At 43.0% G+C, this 19,251-nt stretch overlaps 1 protein-coding gene and 1 long non-coding RNA gene across 5 annotated transcripts in view; both read right to left on the reverse strand.

The window, feature by feature from the left end:
- The window catches only part of LOC309488497 (calcium/calmodulin-dependent protein kinase type IV), a 115,522-nt gene extending 96,299 nt beyond the window's left edge, over window positions 1–19,223 (reverse strand). Inside the window, exons 1-5 of the mRNA XM_082156770.1 lie at window positions 18,279–19,223; window positions 11,330–11,408; window positions 11,171–11,233; window positions 10,952–11,034; window positions 590–662 (exon numbers count right to left, since the gene is read on the reverse strand). Of these exons, the coding sequence (XP_082012896.1) occupies window positions 590–662; window positions 10,952–11,034; window positions 11,171–11,233; window positions 11,330–11,408; window positions 18,279–18,385 (405 nt within the window). The 5' untranslated portion in view covers window positions 18,386–19,223. The remainder of the gene's footprint in view (window positions 1–589; window positions 663–10,951; window positions 11,035–11,170; window positions 11,234–11,329; window positions 11,409–18,278) is intronic.
- Window positions 1–19,251, reverse strand: part of LOC309488535 — a 200,374-nt gene that overhangs the window by 138,877 nt on the left and 42,246 nt on the right. The gene's annotated exons all lie outside the window — the stretch shown is intronic.

Genomic DNA, 19,251 nt, shown 5'->3' on the forward strand with positions numbered 1-19,251 from the left:
CATTTGCATTTCCAGGTCATGCATCCTCCAGCAGCCTCGATATAAACTAAAGTCCATGGGTGGTCGAGCATTCTCGGTCTCAGCACCACGTCTATGGAACGCTCTACCACCGGAAATTAGAGACTCTCCAACATTGGATTCTTTTAAGAACTCTTTAAAGACACACCTGTTTAGAGCTGCTTACTGTAACTGAATGAGATTTTTTTTATTGTATTTTATTGTTGTTATTCTCTTTGTATATTGTAGCGCTTTGAGTCTAAGAAAAGCGCATTAGAAATAAAATGTATTATTATTATTATTATTATTATTTGTAAATCACTAAATCTTTTTTTTAGTGCACGTATTTACAATTAAGCTCGTATTGAACCAAGAATATTCCTTTAATGCTTCTGTATGTAAATTATCTTTGTTACAATGGCTAACTTCTGCATGTCAGCATAATCCTTACAATATTTTTTTTAGTGCGGGCTAAGTAGGTGAACAATAAACAGGCATCAACCTAGACATCCACATTACCATTATTGTCTTTCACACATGAATGGAAAATGTCTGTAAATATCTTTATATCCTATGATTAATATGGTCTTACCGCCACAGCCTCCAGAATCTGTTTGATAACGTGAGCTGCATCTCGCTCACTGTAGTAGCCCCTCTCCACAATCCTGAAACAACACACAGCTCATGTAGGACCATCTTAGAGACAAATTCAGCAAAAACAACAACAAAAAATCACATAGCACATACAGTTCAGGCCAAAAGTTTGGAAACATTACTATTTTTTATGTTTTTGAAAGAAGTTTCTTCTGCTCATCAAGCCTGCATTTATTTGATCAAAAATACAGATTTTTTTTATTTTTATATTGTGATATATTATTACAAAATAAAATAATTGGTTTTCAATTTATTATACTTTAAATTATCATTTATTTCTGTGATGCAAAACTGAATTTTCAGGATCATTACTCCAGTTTATCACATGATCCTTTAGAAATCATTCTAATATGATGATTCATTATCAAAGTTGGAAACAGTTCTGCTGCTTAAAGGGATACTTCACCTCTGGGAAGATGAATGTGTATTTAAAATAGGTCATTTAAGTAGAAGAAAGAGAAAAGAAGAAATTTTTGAATTTGGAGCTTTCTAGACTGAGAAAAGCCAGAAAATGTATTTATGTGGATGAAAGACAACAACTCCCAGTATGCACTTGCTTCGTTGCCCTAGGAGGCCACGCCTACCGGTAAGAGAGCGCAGTTGAAAACAACAAGGCTATTAGGCTAGCCTACGCGATGAGTTTGCTAGGGATTTAGAGATCGCCCAAAATGTCTGGGATTCGGCTTTTGCGTTCTACAGTCTTCCATTCATTATGTTTACTGTGGCGAGCAGGACGAGGCTGACGGCCGCGGGAGAACGGCGCGAGGCCGGTGGCGTCATTACTGAGACGCGCCGGGTCTTGCATCTCTCACGGAGGAGCGGGAATTTTCTTAGCAATGGTAAAACGCACATCAACCGATTACTTGTTTAGCGTTCATGTAAACACTACATTCAGACTCACCAATCGGAATGAATTCAGTTAGATTGAAACAAAAGGTGTGCATGTAAACATGAATGGCGACCGCAGAACGCAAAAGCTGAATCCCGTACATTTTGAACGATCTCGCCCGCCGGACAAGTCCGGGAAAAGGAGGATGGTAACCCCTACTTACTCAGCTTTCTCCTACTATTCAGCTTTCTCCACAGAACAAGAGCCTGCTAGCTTAGCTTCCAAAGAAAGACGGCTGATACTGTGTACATTCTGTGAGTGAGATCCCTCTATGGGCGGGCTGAAAACATGCGGAACAACGCCATCTACTGGCTGTAGTCTTTTGCCTCTGGCCAGAAAATCCTCCGATGACGCAAAATGACGATTTTTGCGTCATCGGAGGATTTTTTCCAGACAAAAAATACATAAATCTCTTGTCTCAGGGGGATATGAGGGTGGAAAGCATGGTAATTCGAAAATACTACAGGTTTTCTACTAATACAAAGCTTAATGCTAAATCCTGAAGTATCCCTTTAATATTTTTTCATAACCTGTGATACTTTTTAGGATACTTTGATGAATAAAAAAATTAAAATAAAAAAAGAAGCAAAGGTTTTAAAAATAGAAATCTTTTGTAACAACAATATACAATACTGGTCAGTAATTTGTTTTTCTTTAAAAAAAATAAATAAATAAATACTTTTATTTAGCAAGGATGTGTTAAATTGATAAAAAGTGATAGTAAAGAAGATTTATATTATTAGAATTATTTTATTTTTTTTGAATAAATGCAGTTCTTTTTAACCATTTTATTCAACAAATATATTAGGCAGCAGAACTGTTTCCAACACTCATAATAAATCAGAATATTAGAATGATTTCTAAAGGATCATGTGATAGACTGGATGTCACATGTGACACTGAAGACTGGAGTAATGATCCTGAAAATTCTGCTTTGCATCACAGAAATAAATGATAATTTAAAGTATAATAAATTGAAAACCAATTATTTTAAATTGTAATAATATATCACAATATAAAAAATAAAAAAATCTGTATTTTTTATCAAATAAATGCAGGCTTGATGAGCAGAAGAAACTTCTTTCAAAAACATTAAAAATAGTAATGTTTCCAAACTTTTGGCCTGTACTATATATAGACTTTCGAAGGTTTTCAAATAGCTGATGTGTGTGTGTCTGGACTCTGGCAGCATTTAGTGCTCTGTTTAGCAGTGTGTAGATGTGTGTAGGCAAACACATCCTGTTCCAGCTCTGCACCAAACCTAACCTAACCCTAAACCCATTATTGGGAACTTGTTTTATTCAATTTCGTCTCACTGATAGGTAGAAGAGCAGACAGAAAGCCCACAGAGCTGTAAGAACCTGAGCTGGAAGGTGTTGATGATAAAGAAAGAATGAGATTCATGTGCTGGAGACCACCATAAAGGCCCTGATATCCTTCAAGCGAAATCGTACAATCTTATTGTATAGGTATAAGAATAAACATGCCATGATTTTACTAGAGTGCCGAATTGCAGAGCTCGTGCAAACATATCCATGTTGCTATGATTAGATGCTTTTCTTATGCTTTCTTTAAAAAATGCTTGGGTGACGTCACGACCAGGAAAGGATAAAGCACATCCGGAATAGAACCGTGCTAGCTTCTGTGCTTCAGCAAGCGCTCTGTGTTACATACTGTCTGTCTTATGTATTGTTGTCTGTCACTATATCAGTCACAAGCATAGATATTATGGCGAACAAAACAACCTTAGATCGTGTGTTCCTCCCTGCCCTCTTTCTTTAAGGGTGGGGATACACACGATGTATGTGTTGTTTGTTTGGAACGGAGCATGATCTTTCCGCGCTCGAGGGCGCTGACTAAGAGAATTGCGAGTTACTATCGCTTTACTCGCTCCGTTCCCGCTTGTCACTCTTTGAGGAGGGTGTTCAGGCTCGCGTTCCTCGCAGTACCGAGGCAGCACGGAAGCTGGAATTGTGGGGTTCTCAAATGGATCTCACGGAGGGGTTAGAGACGGGCTCTATAAATATAGATATATAAATATATATTCAGCCTTTCATCCAGACTATGTTCTTGTCTGGTTAATTTTTTGCTGTTTGATTCTGAGGAATTAAATAAGTGGGCTAGATTTAAATGAGCTTATCTGACTTTCATTAGTTAGATTCATGTATAAGTTCAGCGTTTCATCAAGACCGTGTTAACTTGTCTAGTTGATCTTTTACTACATTTAATTTTGAGGAATTAAATGGTATAATTCGGTGCTGCAGCGGTCCACCTCCGAGGAGATGGATGTGCTGAGCATCGAGTTAAGGGAATTGAAGATTCTCCATCTCAATCCCCTGTGTACAATGAGTTTTGGAGTTTATAGCTTCCATGTCAGGGCCTTCCAGTTTTTCCCGATCTCTACTAATAAAAAATTATATCCCGGATCAACCCTTTCAGCCTGGATATTCAATTCTAAAAATTGATGTTTAATAAATTGGGTTGAAAGAGCTTGGGCATGGCCGGTGCCAAAGGCAGAACAGACGCTTGCGAGCTATCAGTCCTGTTACGGCTTAGGATCCCCTTAAGGCTCAGCATTACTCTCCAGGCCAGTTAGAAACTCTTGGCGCTGGTGGGTAAGGCATAAATAGGGCTGCTGGGCGGAGCAGCCCTAGCCATTAACAAACTCCTTGTACAGGACAGAGTGTCGTTTCCTGTGCTCCCCCTCAGAAAGATTGGGGACCGGAATGGCATTCTCAACAGAAGCCTTTGAAGCAGAAAATGGATCTGAGGACCGTTTTTTCTGTGAAAAAGGCTTCGGCCAAGGTCCTGACGCCACTGGTGTCAGACCTCTGAGGGCAACCCCGACCGGGGTGGAGCGGTGTACACCTCAGTATACGGTGCCCGCCCCACCTCGGTGCCCTCAGGAGGCCGTTCTTCCAACCCCGCCACCCTTGGTGCCTCGGGGCGCAGCGGTCTCCAGTGAGCACATGGCTCAGTGTCACCACGACTCTGTGTCAAACTCGCATCCTCTGAGGGGGGTTCAAAAACAGTCAGTTCGGTTGTTTCCTGCAAGTATGCTTCAGGTCACCGAAGTGGCTGTTACAATAACACCAGAGGCCAGTCTCGAGAGACTGGTACCCTTAGTAGATTTCTGACAGAGTGAAGAATCTGCAGAATATATCTCCATGGGTCCTGCAGATAATAGAGAGAGGTTACAGAATCCAGTTTCATTCTCCTCCACCTCGTTACAACGGGGTGCTACTCACGTTAGTACATTCCGAGCAGGCTCTGGTAATGGAGCTCTAGATGCTCACACTCAAACAGATCGTGACCAAAATTAGATCTGAGGACTGGTTTGCCACGATAGATTTAAAAGACGCTTACTTCCATGTCTCCATCCTCCCTCAACACAGGAAGTTCCTGAGGTTTCCTTTTGGGATAAAGAATACCATTATCAGGTGCTTCCATTCGGTCTAGCTCTATCACCCCGCACGTTCACGAAGTGCGTAGATGCAGCTCTGACCTCGCTCAGGCTGCAGTTCATACGCATTCTGAACTACATCGACGACTTGCTGATTCTGCGGAATCAGAACAGTTAGCGGCCTGGCATCGAGATCGGCTTTCTCCACTACAGAGAACCACTTTCCTTGGTGTGGTATGGGATTCAGTTACGATGCGAGCCACATTATCGCTCGTTCGTGTAGCTGCTATCCTCACAGCCACAAAAGAGTTGAAGCTCTTGTCGGTGTCTCCGCGCCTTGGTTATATGGAGGAAATACTGGTTCCTATCCCAGGGTCCAGTGTTGGGAGCTCTTTGCCATCGAGTTGCTATCTCGACAGATGCTTCCCTCACCGGCCGGGGAGCGGTAATGGAAGGCCGCTCAGCCCAGGGCCTGTGGAGGAGTCATCATCTTTCTTGGCACATAAACTGCCTGGAGATGATGGCAGTCTTCAATGCGTTGAGACATTTCCTCCCAGACCTGAGGGACCATCATGTGCTTGTCCGTACAGACAACACATCGGTGGTCTCTTACATAAATCGGCAGGGGGTCTGCGTTCTCGTCCACTATGCAAACTGGCGCACCAGGGGCCTCATTTATAAACGTTGCGTACGCACAAAAGAAGGCGTACGCCGCTCTCTACGCAATAATTGGTATTTATAAAAAGCAAACTTGACGGGAAAATGTGCGGTCCTTCACGCAAACTCTGACCCAGGCGTACGCACAAAAACGGGTGAAATGAGAAATGGCGACACCGTCGGCAGATGGAAGAAACACGTGAAAGTGTGTGAAACTGTAGACCGTTGTGTAAAAGAAATGGCAATACTGCCTCTCATAAATAACATGAAGACTTCACAAAGCAAGTCTTACAATTTACAGCCTACACGAACACCCGTTGATCAATCTGCAGTGTAAAACAAACAAAATCAAACGAAGATTACAACAGAAATGCAAATTAACTCATATTTGCAAAAAGAAAAGTGAAATATGTTCTGCAATAATATTGGCTTAATAGGGTTTCCCCAATAATTGCCGCCAGTCTCTCATCAAGAGGGGTCAGCTCCTGTGTCCCCTTTCCCCCACCCGTGGCAGACACACTCCGCTAGACGCTTTTTTGCATCGACTTTGATGTCCGACCATTTCTTTTTTATTTCGGCCACGGTCCGAGGTTCTGAGGCTGCAGCATTAACGGCTTCTGCAACCTTTTGCCACTCAAGTGCCACACTGTGCCCTCCAAACAACATTTTACTCCTCTTTTCCACCTCGCCAACGATAATTTCTACTTCACATTGAGTGAAGTTACGTTTCTTGGTTTTCCTCTCTGTGTTTGCCATGATTTCACAATCGATGAATATTAACTTGAGGGCGTTTCACGGACTATTTATGGGCAACTATGGGCGTTACATGAAGCCGCAAAAGCTGCGCTACATTTAGAATTGATTGTGATTTATTAAGGGAAAACTGCGTAGGATGTGCATGCGCACGGTTTTATAAATCAGAATATTTCTGTGCGTATGCACGTCCTATGTTTCATCCGTACGCCACTTCTGATGCAAATCCTACGCAAAGTTTTATAAATGAGGCCCCAGATTCTCTTGTGGTCCCTAGGGAAGCTGCTCTCCCTGAAAGCAGTTTATTTCTGGGGCATCAGAATGTAGGAGCAGACATCCTGTTAAGGCAGGGGCTGAGGCCCGGGGAATGGAGGCTCCACACCGAGGTGCTGGAGCACATTTGGAGGGTTTATAGCCAGGCACAAGTGGATCTCTTCGCATCTCAGGATACGACGCACGGTCCACTTTGGTTCTTCCTCACACACCCAGCTCCCTTGGGTATTGACATTGTAGTATTGACATGGCCGAGGCTACGTCTGTATGTCTTTCCCCGATTACTCTGCTCCCAGGAGTTCTGGAGAAGGTCCGCCGGGACGGAATAATTCTACTACTAGTAGAACCGTACTGGCCGAGCTGACTGGTTCTCGGACCTGGTGTCTCTCCTCAACGGCTCTCCCTTGGAGATCCAGTCAGGAGGGACCTTCGGTCTCAAGTGGAAGGGGTGACCCTTCACCCCAGCCCAGAGATTTGGAACCTGTGGGTTTGTCCTCTGAGGGGGCCCAACTCATTGACTTTGGTCTCTCAACTGAGGTTGTGGAGACCATACTTCACTCCAGAGCTCCCTCCACGAGGAAACTGTATGTATTAAGTGATGGGTTTTCACTTCATATTGCGGATCTCGGACAGTGGGGCCCAGTTTACTGCCCGATTGGTACAGTGCCGGAGTTACTGCGGGCTCGTTTTTCCGCAGGGTTATCCCCTTCCCAGGGTTGGGGAGTAACGGAATACATGTAACGGCGTTATGTAATCAGGATACAAAAATCCAGTAACTGTAATCCGTTACAGTTACGTCAAAAAAACGTAGTAATCAGATTATAGTTACATTTTGAAAAAAGGGGGAATACTTTCAGGATTACAATGGTTTCATTTAAAACTAAATAAATAAGTATTTTGGCATAATAACACTATATTAAGCGCTGCTTGATTATACAGTAGTTCCTGGTTCTGTTGCCAGTAATGACTCACGTGTGCCACGCGCTGGTGCATGTGCAAATAACAGCTTTCTACAATCTCCTCAGACGCAGATTGAATCACTGCTGCTAGTAGAAACGATGCTGCATTGCTGCCTGCGGGTAAAATCGCTTTTAATTCATGGAAATTCCGCTGCTATTTTGTAGAAATTAGGAGAGTAGCTTTTTTAGTACCCAAAATGTCCTTTCTTAATCTTTTCTCGCGTAACGGGATGTTCGCTGTCTAGGTAACGTAGGGGAACTCCCACTGCCAACGCCCCAAGTTCAGTCAGGCAAATTAAGAAAGATCACGGCTTTAGTCAACATGTAGGCCTATTTTAAAATAAACTAATATGTAGATTGTGTAAACATTTTAAATGTTGTGTTTTTATTTTTATTTTTGTGTTTAAAAATTTGTTAAAAATAAAACAAAATAATCTGTAATACCATACATTAGCCACTAGATGTCTGTATAGCCCTTTACATAAATATATATTCAGGCCTGTGTGTATATTTTGCAAATATTGTACACTGGACCAAATTCTTAATAAATAATTTTATTTATTTATTTTTTAATAATATTTCTTCTTGCTTGACTTTATTTATATACGTGACCTTGAAGTAATCCAAAAGTAATCAGTTACATTACTTTCATATTATAGTACTTGGATTACGTTACTGAATACTTTTTTTATGAAGTAATTTGTAACTGTAACGGAATACATTTTTAAAGTAACCCTCCCAAGCCTGCCCCTTCCACACTGAAGGTGTATGTGGCGGCCTTAGTGCCTAACATGTCCCTTTTGGTGGTATTTCCCTGAAAGGGGGGAAACTTTGGTCGTTTGCTCCGTGGTGCTTTTAGACCAGGACAGGAGTATGGCGGCTTAGAAGCCTTATTATATATGTAGATATCCCTGTAGGATGTGGTATGCGGCAGGCTGGTCCTCTCCGCTCACATTCGTAAGGTTTTACAACTTCGATGTGGGCGTGTCCCCAGGTTCTCAGGTGCTCTTGTTTTAGTTGTGCAGTATTCACACAGACAGGCTCTGGTTCGTATGGCGTTTTGGTATTCTCGTTCCCAAAGCGTCATTGACGCATCGCAAGTTCCCTCAAAAGAGAACGTCTCAGGTTACGACTGTAACCCTAGTTCCCTGAGAAGGGAACGAGACGATGCGTCACTTTGCCATACTTCCTACATCCCTGTGATCGACTTGCTTTGGCACTTTTCGAAGCTAGCGCAGTTCTATTCCGGATGTGCTTTATCCTTTCCTGGTCGTGACGTCACCCGCCCGTGACGCCCACTCTTGCCATTGGACTAGTTGACACAAGTGCTTCAGACGCAATCACGCAGGAGCGTTCCCAACGCATCATTGACGCATCGTCTCGTTACCTTCTCAGGGAACTAGGGTTACAGTCGTAACCTAAGACGTTTTCTCAATTTTGTTGTGTTTATTTTGTAAATGAGAGAGGAAAGCGCGCAGCACATATTTACATATTCATCTAACCATCGCTCTCAGCAGTCTGAGAGGCATCAGATGTTTGAGAACAGTATATCGCTGATCACGTCTTTCGAACTTCGTTTTTCCCTTAAATGAAGAACAAAAAAAAAACTTCGCTGTGAGTATATCGGGGCCTTAAGATCTAAGGAGAGAAACTAGGCCCTCATTGTATCACCACATGGTAGATTACCTCTTAATACACTTTGAGCTTTGGGCTTGCTGGGGCTGCAGCCCCACCAAAAATGTTGAAGATAACAGAAGATAACAGACATATTGTCCTTTTGTAATCTGCTATTGGTGAGTAGATACCCTGATCTTTTTGAAGATTCACTCACATTATAAACGTCAAATAATATAGATTTTAATATAAATTCTTGCACTTTGTTCGCCCTAGCTAGTCTGGTAATGAAAAAAATAAAGAGAAAAGGTTGTTTTAGATCTAAACATATAGATTAATGCATTAAACAAGCGTCTTTGACCGTTATTGCATCTCTTCTGCTTTTTCAGTTTCTCGCGCCATGTTTTAAAACGCCTTGTCAAGTTAAAAGTTTAACTTTTGAAAACACGCTCTTTTCCATTTTGTTTGCGTTTTAAAAGCACAAGCGCATTCTTTAATTTAGCTTACTGCAGTTTTAAAGCTCTCACTATCTGTTATAATATATGCATGGACATAATAAATAGCTACGCCTATAGGCTATATGTCTATGGGACTGTAAGTCGACAAGTTTCAATAAACCGTTATTGATTCAAAGAGCTGATATGGTAATAATAAAGGTGTTACGCTAAATTTATACTGTGCTTAGTTCTGTGTACCCTTTACAATGTGACCTTAAGATAAAATGGAAAATTAAATAACTAAAATGCAATAAATGCAGGGTTATAGAAGTATTGCAATGAATTCCTGGTGAAAAATAATAATATGCTACGTATACTTGCAACCAGACTTATTCAGGATACTTCAAGTGTGTTAATGATTAGTTCACTTGAAGTGGAACAACTAATTTTGTACTAAGTATATTTTAGTTGTAATAAAATTGTAGTAAAGCATAACTTTTATTTAGTATACTTTTGTGTGCTAAATTGGAACAACTTCAAGTATACTTAGTATACTTTAAGTATATGCTTACATGCTTGATTTGTGATATTAAAGTGTACTTTATTTGGGTTTCAAGTACATTACACATTTATTACGAGTGTCTTCAAAACATACAAGCCATATACCATAAGTGTATTATATTTGAGTAAAAATATGTTCAGTAATACCTTATATAATAGTATTCCAATTACTACAAATTGCACACTTTGTCTTCAATAAAAAGCTTTCAACACAGGTACACATGAACGAAACCTGACAACAATGAACAGATACAGAGGAACTTAACGATTAACGATAACGACACACACCTGAACTAAATGATGAAATCAAGTCAATAACCATGACAAGTCCAAATGGTGTGAGACTGTGACATAAATAAGTTTAACCAAAATTAAAGATAAATAAATCCTAAGTAGACATACAAAATGTGTAAAAATGTCAAATGCACGTTAAACTACTAAATGACTAAAATTAAAATTAAAACTGAAAAATATCAAATTAAAAGCTAATTCAAAATATTAATAAATTAATAGTTTATAGTTGATAATGTTTTCACTTTCATTGACTTTCATTATGTGGGCAAAAACAGTTTACACAACTTTTCTAAATATCTTCTTTTGTGCTCCAGTCAAACAGGTTTGGAATGACATGAGGGTGAATAAATTATGAATTTTTTTATATTTGGGTGAACTATCCATTTAAGCTGAAGAACGCACGACGTCATAAATCCTGTTTCACATTTGAATTGCCTCTATTTAAAGGAGGACATAATACCTGTCAAAGAGCTCTCCACCTGTGACCAGCTCAAGGATGAGAAAGATCTCTGTCTCCGTCTCAAAAATTTCCTTCAAACGAATCTAAATGAAAACAAAGTAAGAACAGTCACATCAGAGCAAGCCCATCCATATTCTCATGGAAAACAATGAATATGAAATATTTCATAACAATGTGAAAAGATTTTCACAATTCATTGCGGGGAACATAATATCTTACAATATTTGGATGAGACAGACGCAGCAGGACTCCAATCTCTGTCCTCACAATTTTCTTGTCAATCTAAGTTGATGACACAATGAAAATAACCTCAAACAGTCATTCTGGGATTTCAGGAAAAAAATTAATATGCTCCTATAAAATTACCAATCAACTTACAGTTTTCTTCAAGACCTTCACAGCATAAGGTTTCTCAGTCTGCTTCTCTTCACAGCGAAACACAACAGATGTGGCACCCCTGGTGATTAACACAGAGCAATCGTAATATACTCATAATTAAATAAGGATCTTAAATTTGATAAACATGCATCATAGAAAGTACCATACACAAACACATATCACAAAGTGACAGATAGGAAGATGCTAATTGTAACGGTCACCAGCTGGAGTGCCCTTGAGAGCCACCAGAGGGCACTCCACACCGGACTATCATATTTACTCACAGACTACAATTCACATCCTGCATCTACCTGGACTGATTACTTCATACACACACACCTGCACCTCATTCACACACACATAAAAGCCACTTCCACACTCCACTTCTCTGCAAAGTATTGCATTGCCCCGGCGTACAATCTCTGAGCGGTTTCCCCTGTGTTTGCTGAACTGTTACTGACCTTGGATTGTTTATACTGACTTCTGATTCTTCTGCTGCCTGTCTCGACCCGGATTGTTATTGGACTGTGATTCCTGCCGCCTGCCTCGACCCTTGCCTGTTATCTGTTTCTGCTTTGAGATTATCTTCATTGTTCTGACTGCCCCTGATTTACCCTGCCTGTTGATTATTCTAATAAAGCTGCAAATGGATCTTACTGCGTCCTCCACTTCGTAACAGAATACTTCGCCACTTCAGATCCAGCAGCTGAGAGAGGACCGAGACCCACCATGGACCCACTAATCAGTCTCTTCCGCCTCAGTCAAGGTAACCGATCTATAGAGGAATATGTTGAACAATTTTGTGAGCTCTGCCATGGGGTAGACTTGGACGAGACAGTCTTAAAGGATAGTTTCCGAACCAGAATTCTGCTATACCTCCCCGTACTCTCGTTACGTCTTAGCAGAATTTCCAGAGCCCTGTCACTTCTCAGCAGATCTTCCAGAGCCCTGTCACTTCTCAGCAGATCTTCCAGAGCCCTGTCACTTCTCAGCAGATCTTCCAGAGCCCTGTCAATTCTCAGCAGATCTTCCAGAGCCCTGTCACTTCTCAGCAGATCTTCCAGAGCCCTGTCACTTCTCAGCAGATCTTCCAGAGCCTTGTCACTTCTCAGCAGATCTTCCAGAGCCTTGTCACTTCTCAGCAGATCTTCCAGAGCCTTGTCACTTCTCAGCAGATCGTCCAGAGCCCCGTCACGTCTCAGCAGATCGTCCAGAGCCCCGTCACGTCTCAGCAGACCATCCAGAGCCTCGTTACGTCTTAGCAGAATTCCCTGAGCCCTCTACTGTTGAGGGGGCGTTTCCAGAGACTGTTCCCGTCACGCCAGCCATCAAGCTAGTCACCGGATCGGTCTATTATCGTCCAGGACTGGTATCCAGTGTGGCCGATTCCCCGCTGAGGTCAGTACGTGTTGCCATAAGGGCCATCGTGCAGGAGTCTCGTCCCGCTGAGACTATCCTGCATAAATCATGTTTCACCGAGACCTTCCTGCCTGAGTATCTTCCTGCCGAGCCTGCACTTCACGCCAGTCCAGTCGAGCCTGCACTTCACGCCAGTCCAGAGCTGTGTTCACCGCTGGTCCTGCCCAACACAAAGCCTTCACCGCTGGTCCTGCCCAGCACAAAGCCTTCACCGCTGGTCCTGCCCAGCACAAAGCCTTCACCGCTGGTCCTGCCCAGCACAAAGCCTTCACCGCTGGTCCTGCCCAGCAAAAAAGCCTTCACCGCTGGTCCTGCCCAGCACAAAGCCTTCACCGCTGGTCCTGCCCAGCACAAAGCCTTCACCGCTGGTCCTGCCGCCCAGCACAGAGCCCTCTTTGTCGCTGGTCCTGCCGCCCAGCACAGAGCCCTCTTTGTCGCTGGTCCTGCCGCCCAGCACAGAGCCCTCTTCGCCGCTGGTCCTGTCCAGTTCAAAGCCCTCTTCATCGCTGGTCCTAACCAGTTCAGAGTCCTCTTCGCTGCTGGTCCTACCCAGTTCAAAGCCCTCGTTGCCGCTGGTCCCGTCAAGCTCAGAGCGCACTGATCCTGAGCCAGAGCCAGAGCTTCACGTCAGTCCTGCCGAGCCAGAGCCAGAGCTTCACGTCAGTCCTGCCGAGCCAGAGCCAGAGCTTCACGTCAGTCCTCCCGAGCCAGAGCTTCACGTCAGTCCTGCCGAGCCAGAGCTTCACGTCAGTCCTGCCGAGCCAGAGCCAGAGCTTCACGTCAGTCCTGCCGAGCCAGAGCTTCACGTCACGTCCGCCCGTCCAGAGCCAGAGCTTCACGTCAGTCCTGCCGAGCCAGAGCTTCACGTCACGTCCGCCCGTCCAGAGTCTCGTCCCGCCGAGACTGAATCTGTTCCTGAGCCTGAGCCTGATACTGATCCTGAGCCTGAGCCTGAATCTGTTCCTCTTCCTCTTTCCACGCCTGTGTCTTCGGACAAGATGGCCGACTCCACGCCTGTGTCTTCGGACAAGATGGCCGACTCCACGCCTGTGTCTTCGGACAAGATGGCCGACTCCATGCCTGTGTCTTCGGACAAGATGGCCACCACCGAGCCAGTGTCTCAGGACAAGATGGTCTCCACCGAGCCAGGGTCTCAGGACAAGATGGTCTTCAACAAGCCAGTGTCTCAGGACAAGATGGTCTCCGCCGAGCCAGTGTCTTCGGACAAGATGGCCGCCGCTGAGCCGGTGTCTGTCCCTGAGCCGGTGTCTGTTCCTGTTCCTGAACCAATGTCTGTTCCTGTTCCTGAACCAATGTCTGTTCCTGTGCCATGGTCACCTCCCTAGCCTCCCGAAGGGTCGTCGCCTCCCAAGTGGTCGTCTCCACCCTGGCCGCCCGGGGGGTCTTCACCGCCGTGGCTGCCCGAAGGGTCTTCGCACTGGTCGCCTGCACAGCCTGCTCCGCCCTGGTCGCCTGCACAGCCTGCTCCGCCCTGGTCGCCTGCACAGCCTGCTCCGCTCTGGCCTTCCGTATTACCGCAGTCTCAAGGTCCTCTTCCGCTCCACGGACCTGGCCCTCCATCCCGCCCCGGATCCGCCTCCGGGCCACCTCCCACCTGGACAGTTTTTGAGCGTCTGGAAGCCACTCTTTGGGGAGGGGCTATGTAACGGTCACCAGCTGGAGTGCCCTTGAGAGCCACCAGAGGGCACTCCACACCGGACTATCATATTTACTCACAGACTACAATTCCCATCCTGCATCTACCTGGACTGATTACTTCATACACACACACCTGCACCTCATTCACACACACATAAAAGCCACTTCCACACTCCACTTCTCTGCGAAGTATTGCATTGCCCCGGCGTACAATCTCTGAGCGGTTTCCCCTGTGTTTGCTGAACTGTTACTGACCTTGGATTGTTTATACTGACTTCTGATTCTTCTGCTGCCTGTCTCGACCCGGATTGTTATTGGACTGTGATTCCTGCCGCCTGCCTCGACCCTTGCCTGTTATCTGTTTCTGCTTTGAGATTATCTTCATTGTTCTGACTGCCCCTGATTTACCCTGCCTGTTGATTATTCTAATAAAGCTGCAAATGGATCTTACTGTGTCCTCCACTTCGTAACACTAATAAAACCAAGAAGTACATACAAATACTCAACACACTGGATTCAGCTTGATGTACTAGCCTGAACATAATTAAATATGCAATGTATTATAAAATCACCTTCCCTCTCTAGTGCATAAGCCCTTCTACATGGCTGTATTATGTTATACAATACGTGTGTTATATATATATATAACCATATATGGTCCTCATGTTGTCTCTCAGATCCTTTCTTTGCTTTTCATGGTCATTGAATGATTCAATCAGACGAGCACTCAAAGAGAAGGCCATAATTTCTCCATCTGCTGCCTTGTTGTTAATCGAACACTAACACATCAGTGTCTGACCAACAGTCTTCAGTATAATCAGCAATAGAAATCAAACTACTCAAGGTCATACAATGTGCAGGAATATGCGTACATTAAAAACATTTAATTCTGTGAAAACAAGCCCCATAGAAGTCCTTCTCTGTGCTGAATTTCATGCCAGGTCACACGGCTATAATGAAAGACTGAATCAGGTGACAGCATCAATGGTTCAACATTTTGCATCCCACATCCTGGGAGGTAATGATAACATTTTAAAATACTTGGTGACATTTGGAAAGGTTGGGTCTTTCCTTAACTTGCATTATAATTAGTTTACTACAGGGAGATCAAATTTGAGCTCAATTAGTTTAGAAACCACCTATCACAATACCTATAGCAGTACAAAAACCTTAATTACAACACAAAACCTGAACACCTGCTCAAATATAGAGACGGGCAACACAAATGTTAACACTTATATTTTACGTTAATATAACCAACTGCAGGAATAAAACTATTGTAACAGCTCCACACAGTAAATGCACATTAAGTGTAACGACAGACCAATAATTGGTTTGACCGATATTATTTTACCAACATTTAATAAATTGTAAATCAGTTATCTTTATTTACATAGCTGCCATTTATTGTATTCTTTATTCAGATTTTCAAGTTAGTTTTATTTCTGCCACAATGATAATTAATTATACAAAAACAAATCGGTCTAACCAACTATCGGTAACAACATCTAACAATGATATTTATAAATATGTTATGCTTTTTTATTGTTGCAGTCTGATGATTACTTATTGTGGTACAAAGCAGAAATAAAATAATTAAATAATTATGAAGGTAATATGATGTCATAAAGAATCGCATGCGCAGGGTACGATTTGTGAAAGTGTACATAAGATTGCAAGCGTAAATTAAATTTGCATGCGCAAGAGAAGATTTGTAAAGGGGTATCAATCGCCTTTCAAGTGTAAGAAAAAAATATTTGCAGCATTTTAATGTTATTCGTAAACTTAATTCATTTATTTTGAAACTGCAGCTTCGTGCTAACGCAAAATAAATAGTATCTGTATTCTTCTGACTTCCATTTTTCCGCGCTTACACTTTTGGCACGGTTTTTTCGCACAAATACGGCCAAAAGCACTGCAAGCCTGTGAACAGCAATTTGCAACCGAAACAACAGAGTCAGGAACTGCAAAACAGATTAATTGCGTGAAATCAAACTTTGTGCAAATGTCTAAATGACTTGTTGTGTGCATGGGGCAAAAAAGTTCCCGAAATAACCCGATTTGTACAGTTGCGTCTTTCTTTTACCTGCGCTTCCAGTTTTGGCACGATTCTCTCACTCATTAGGTTTTGCAAGCGTGAAGAGGAGGGCGGGTCCACCTTCTTCATGTAGCCAATCAAATGAGCTTCTCGCTGACTTTTGATTTACCCTTATCTGATTGGTTCAACAAACACGCCAGTCACCAGAACATATTTGTGCGAAAAAAACGTGCCAAAAGTGTAAGCGCGGAAAAATGGAAGTCAGAAGAATACAGATCCTATTTATTTTGCGTTAGCACGAAGCTGCAGTTTCACAATACATGCATTACACTTACGAATAACAGTAAAATGCTGCAAATATTTTGTTCTTACAGTTGAAAAGCGATTTACACCTTTACAAATGTTCTCTTGCGCATGCAAATTTAATTTTCGATTTTCCAAACCTGAGAGACCCCACACACGGGGATAAAAAATCACGGGTCTAACAGTTTTGGTCGTACAGTGTGTGGTGCGCAGCCACACGGCAAAATCAACACATCACACACGAACCGATTTGACTCCCGAGCATTCCCAGATCACACGAGAAAATCGCGCAAAATACCTCGAGATCAAACGTGACTTCAGAGTAAACAATCATGGCGGACGAAGAGGATGCAGTGGCAATAGTTTGTAGTTTGTTTTTAACCGAAAAAAAAAACGCCATGCCGCCAGCTGTTTTGATTATATTTCCCGGTGTTTCCTCGCCGCCTCGTCACCTCGCTTACTGATTGGCTACACTCCACAGTCCACCGGCTGCGTGCTCGGGGGACACCACACACGAGAAGAAATCGGGCCAAATAAATCCAACATGTTGGATATCCCCGATTTGAGATCGGAGCGGTCCCGACGTCCTTCCGAGCAGACGAGAGCAGCCTTAAAGGGTTACTTCACCGTTTTTTCATATTAAACTATGTTATTCCCTTAACTAAGACGAGTTGATACATACCTCTCTCGTGGAGCCGTGTAAAATGGATAACTATATTGTATGGCGGAATACCATAGCAAGTGCTTGGAAGCACTTCGACTTCGGCGCAGTAATATCTTCACTAGAGGGAGCGGGGGCCGGTGAGAGGATTTTTCACGAGTGAAGATATTACTGCGCCGAAGTCAAAGTGCTTCCAAGCACTTGCTATGGTATTCCGCCATACAATATAGTTATCCATTTTACACGCTTAGAAAAGCGCAACGTTTTGTTTTGTGTCACCGTCCTAGGTCGAGTTACACTACGCGAGTAACTGTATTTAAATAGGGAAAACGTGGAGATGTTTGGTAGCTTCTCTGCTTGGCCCATATTGAATGAACTGGACTAAGCTAAGTGCTAACAAAGTTTCGCCGCAAGACAGAGCGATTTAGTGCACGCACTGAGACGAGAGAGGTATGTATCAACTCGTTTTAGTTAAGGGAATAACATAGTTTAATATGAAAAAACGGTGAAGTATCCCTTTAACACACCACACACGGCAGGAATATCTGATCAGATTATTTTACGATATTCGGAGCATCCTTAAGATTGTCGGAAGGGGTGAATCGGGGCTAAAATCGGCCTAATTATCCTGCCGTGTGAACCAGCCTTTATGTACACTTTCACAAATCTTACCCGGCGCATGCGATTCTTCATGACATCATATTACCTTCATAAATATTGCATATAGGTTAATTTGTATAAAAAACTAAATAGGTCGACAAGTAATTAAGTTTAAAAAAAATAATGTGTACACGGTGTGAACGTACAGGCCTATGTATTTTCAATATAATATCAAAACCAATGTTAACTGGATGAAGTAATGTACTCACCTGCCTAATTCTGGGCCCATGTTATAGAAATCCTCCACTGTCGCATCTCGGCGCGATCCATCGACCCAATATTCCACCGTGCACGCGCCGGACCGAGAGGTGGGCATGATGGACTCTCCGAAGACTGTTCTTCTGTTATTATGAGTACAACTAATCCCTTAGATCAGGGGAGCCCAGGGAACCTCGATCAGATTCACATCTGGGAGTCAGCTTAAGCTGTAAATGTTTGTTATGTTTATAAATCTGCTGTTTCAAGTGATCAGTGATTTACAATGTCCAGGTTTCCATTTCCGTCTGAGTGTGCGTATTAAAAGTCAGTCCAGACACTGAAGCATCACTGCTGGCTGGAGTTGATCTCCAAATCAGGTCTATTTAAATTGATCTATATCTGTATACTACAAGAAGATATAGCCTATATGATTTTTTTACGTGGTTTTCTCAAATATTGATCAAAACAATACAAAGCCTGATTTCAAAGTGGGTCATCAGCTTCCAAAGGGCCTCATAGATCCCATCCCCAAATCTCCCACGACACACAACATTCAAGAAAACATCATAATCCTGCGATTCCCGATGTCCCAAGCGACAGGATGATGAACGATTCCTTGCTTTGCTTCTCGCCAGAATGAAAAACAAACAGTCTTATTTCTCAGATGGTTCTCAAAAAGCAGATGGATATTGTGACTTAGCAGGATGAAGATGAAGTAAATGTCGTTTCTAATGTAAATATCAGACTGCTGTTTGCGCTGGTAGCCAGGGGTGGAGAAAGGGAGGGGGTCTGTCACACGCTAAACCGCGCGCGCGCACGCACACACACACACACACACACACACACACACACACACATACAGTCACTACACACGCCCTCTCAGCCTCACTCCCAGTTCGTGGCATTTACTGTGGGCTGCAAATGGGAAGCTGAAAATTCAATCAAAATAACGAATGTGCTTCTGATATCATTATGGTTGGAAAT

This window comes from Leuciscus leuciscus (genome assembly GCF_965113295.1).
Source record: "Leuciscus leuciscus genome assembly, chromosome: 23".
Lineage (NCBI taxonomy): Eukaryota > Metazoa > Chordata > Actinopteri > Cypriniformes > Leuciscidae > Leuciscus > Leuciscus leuciscus.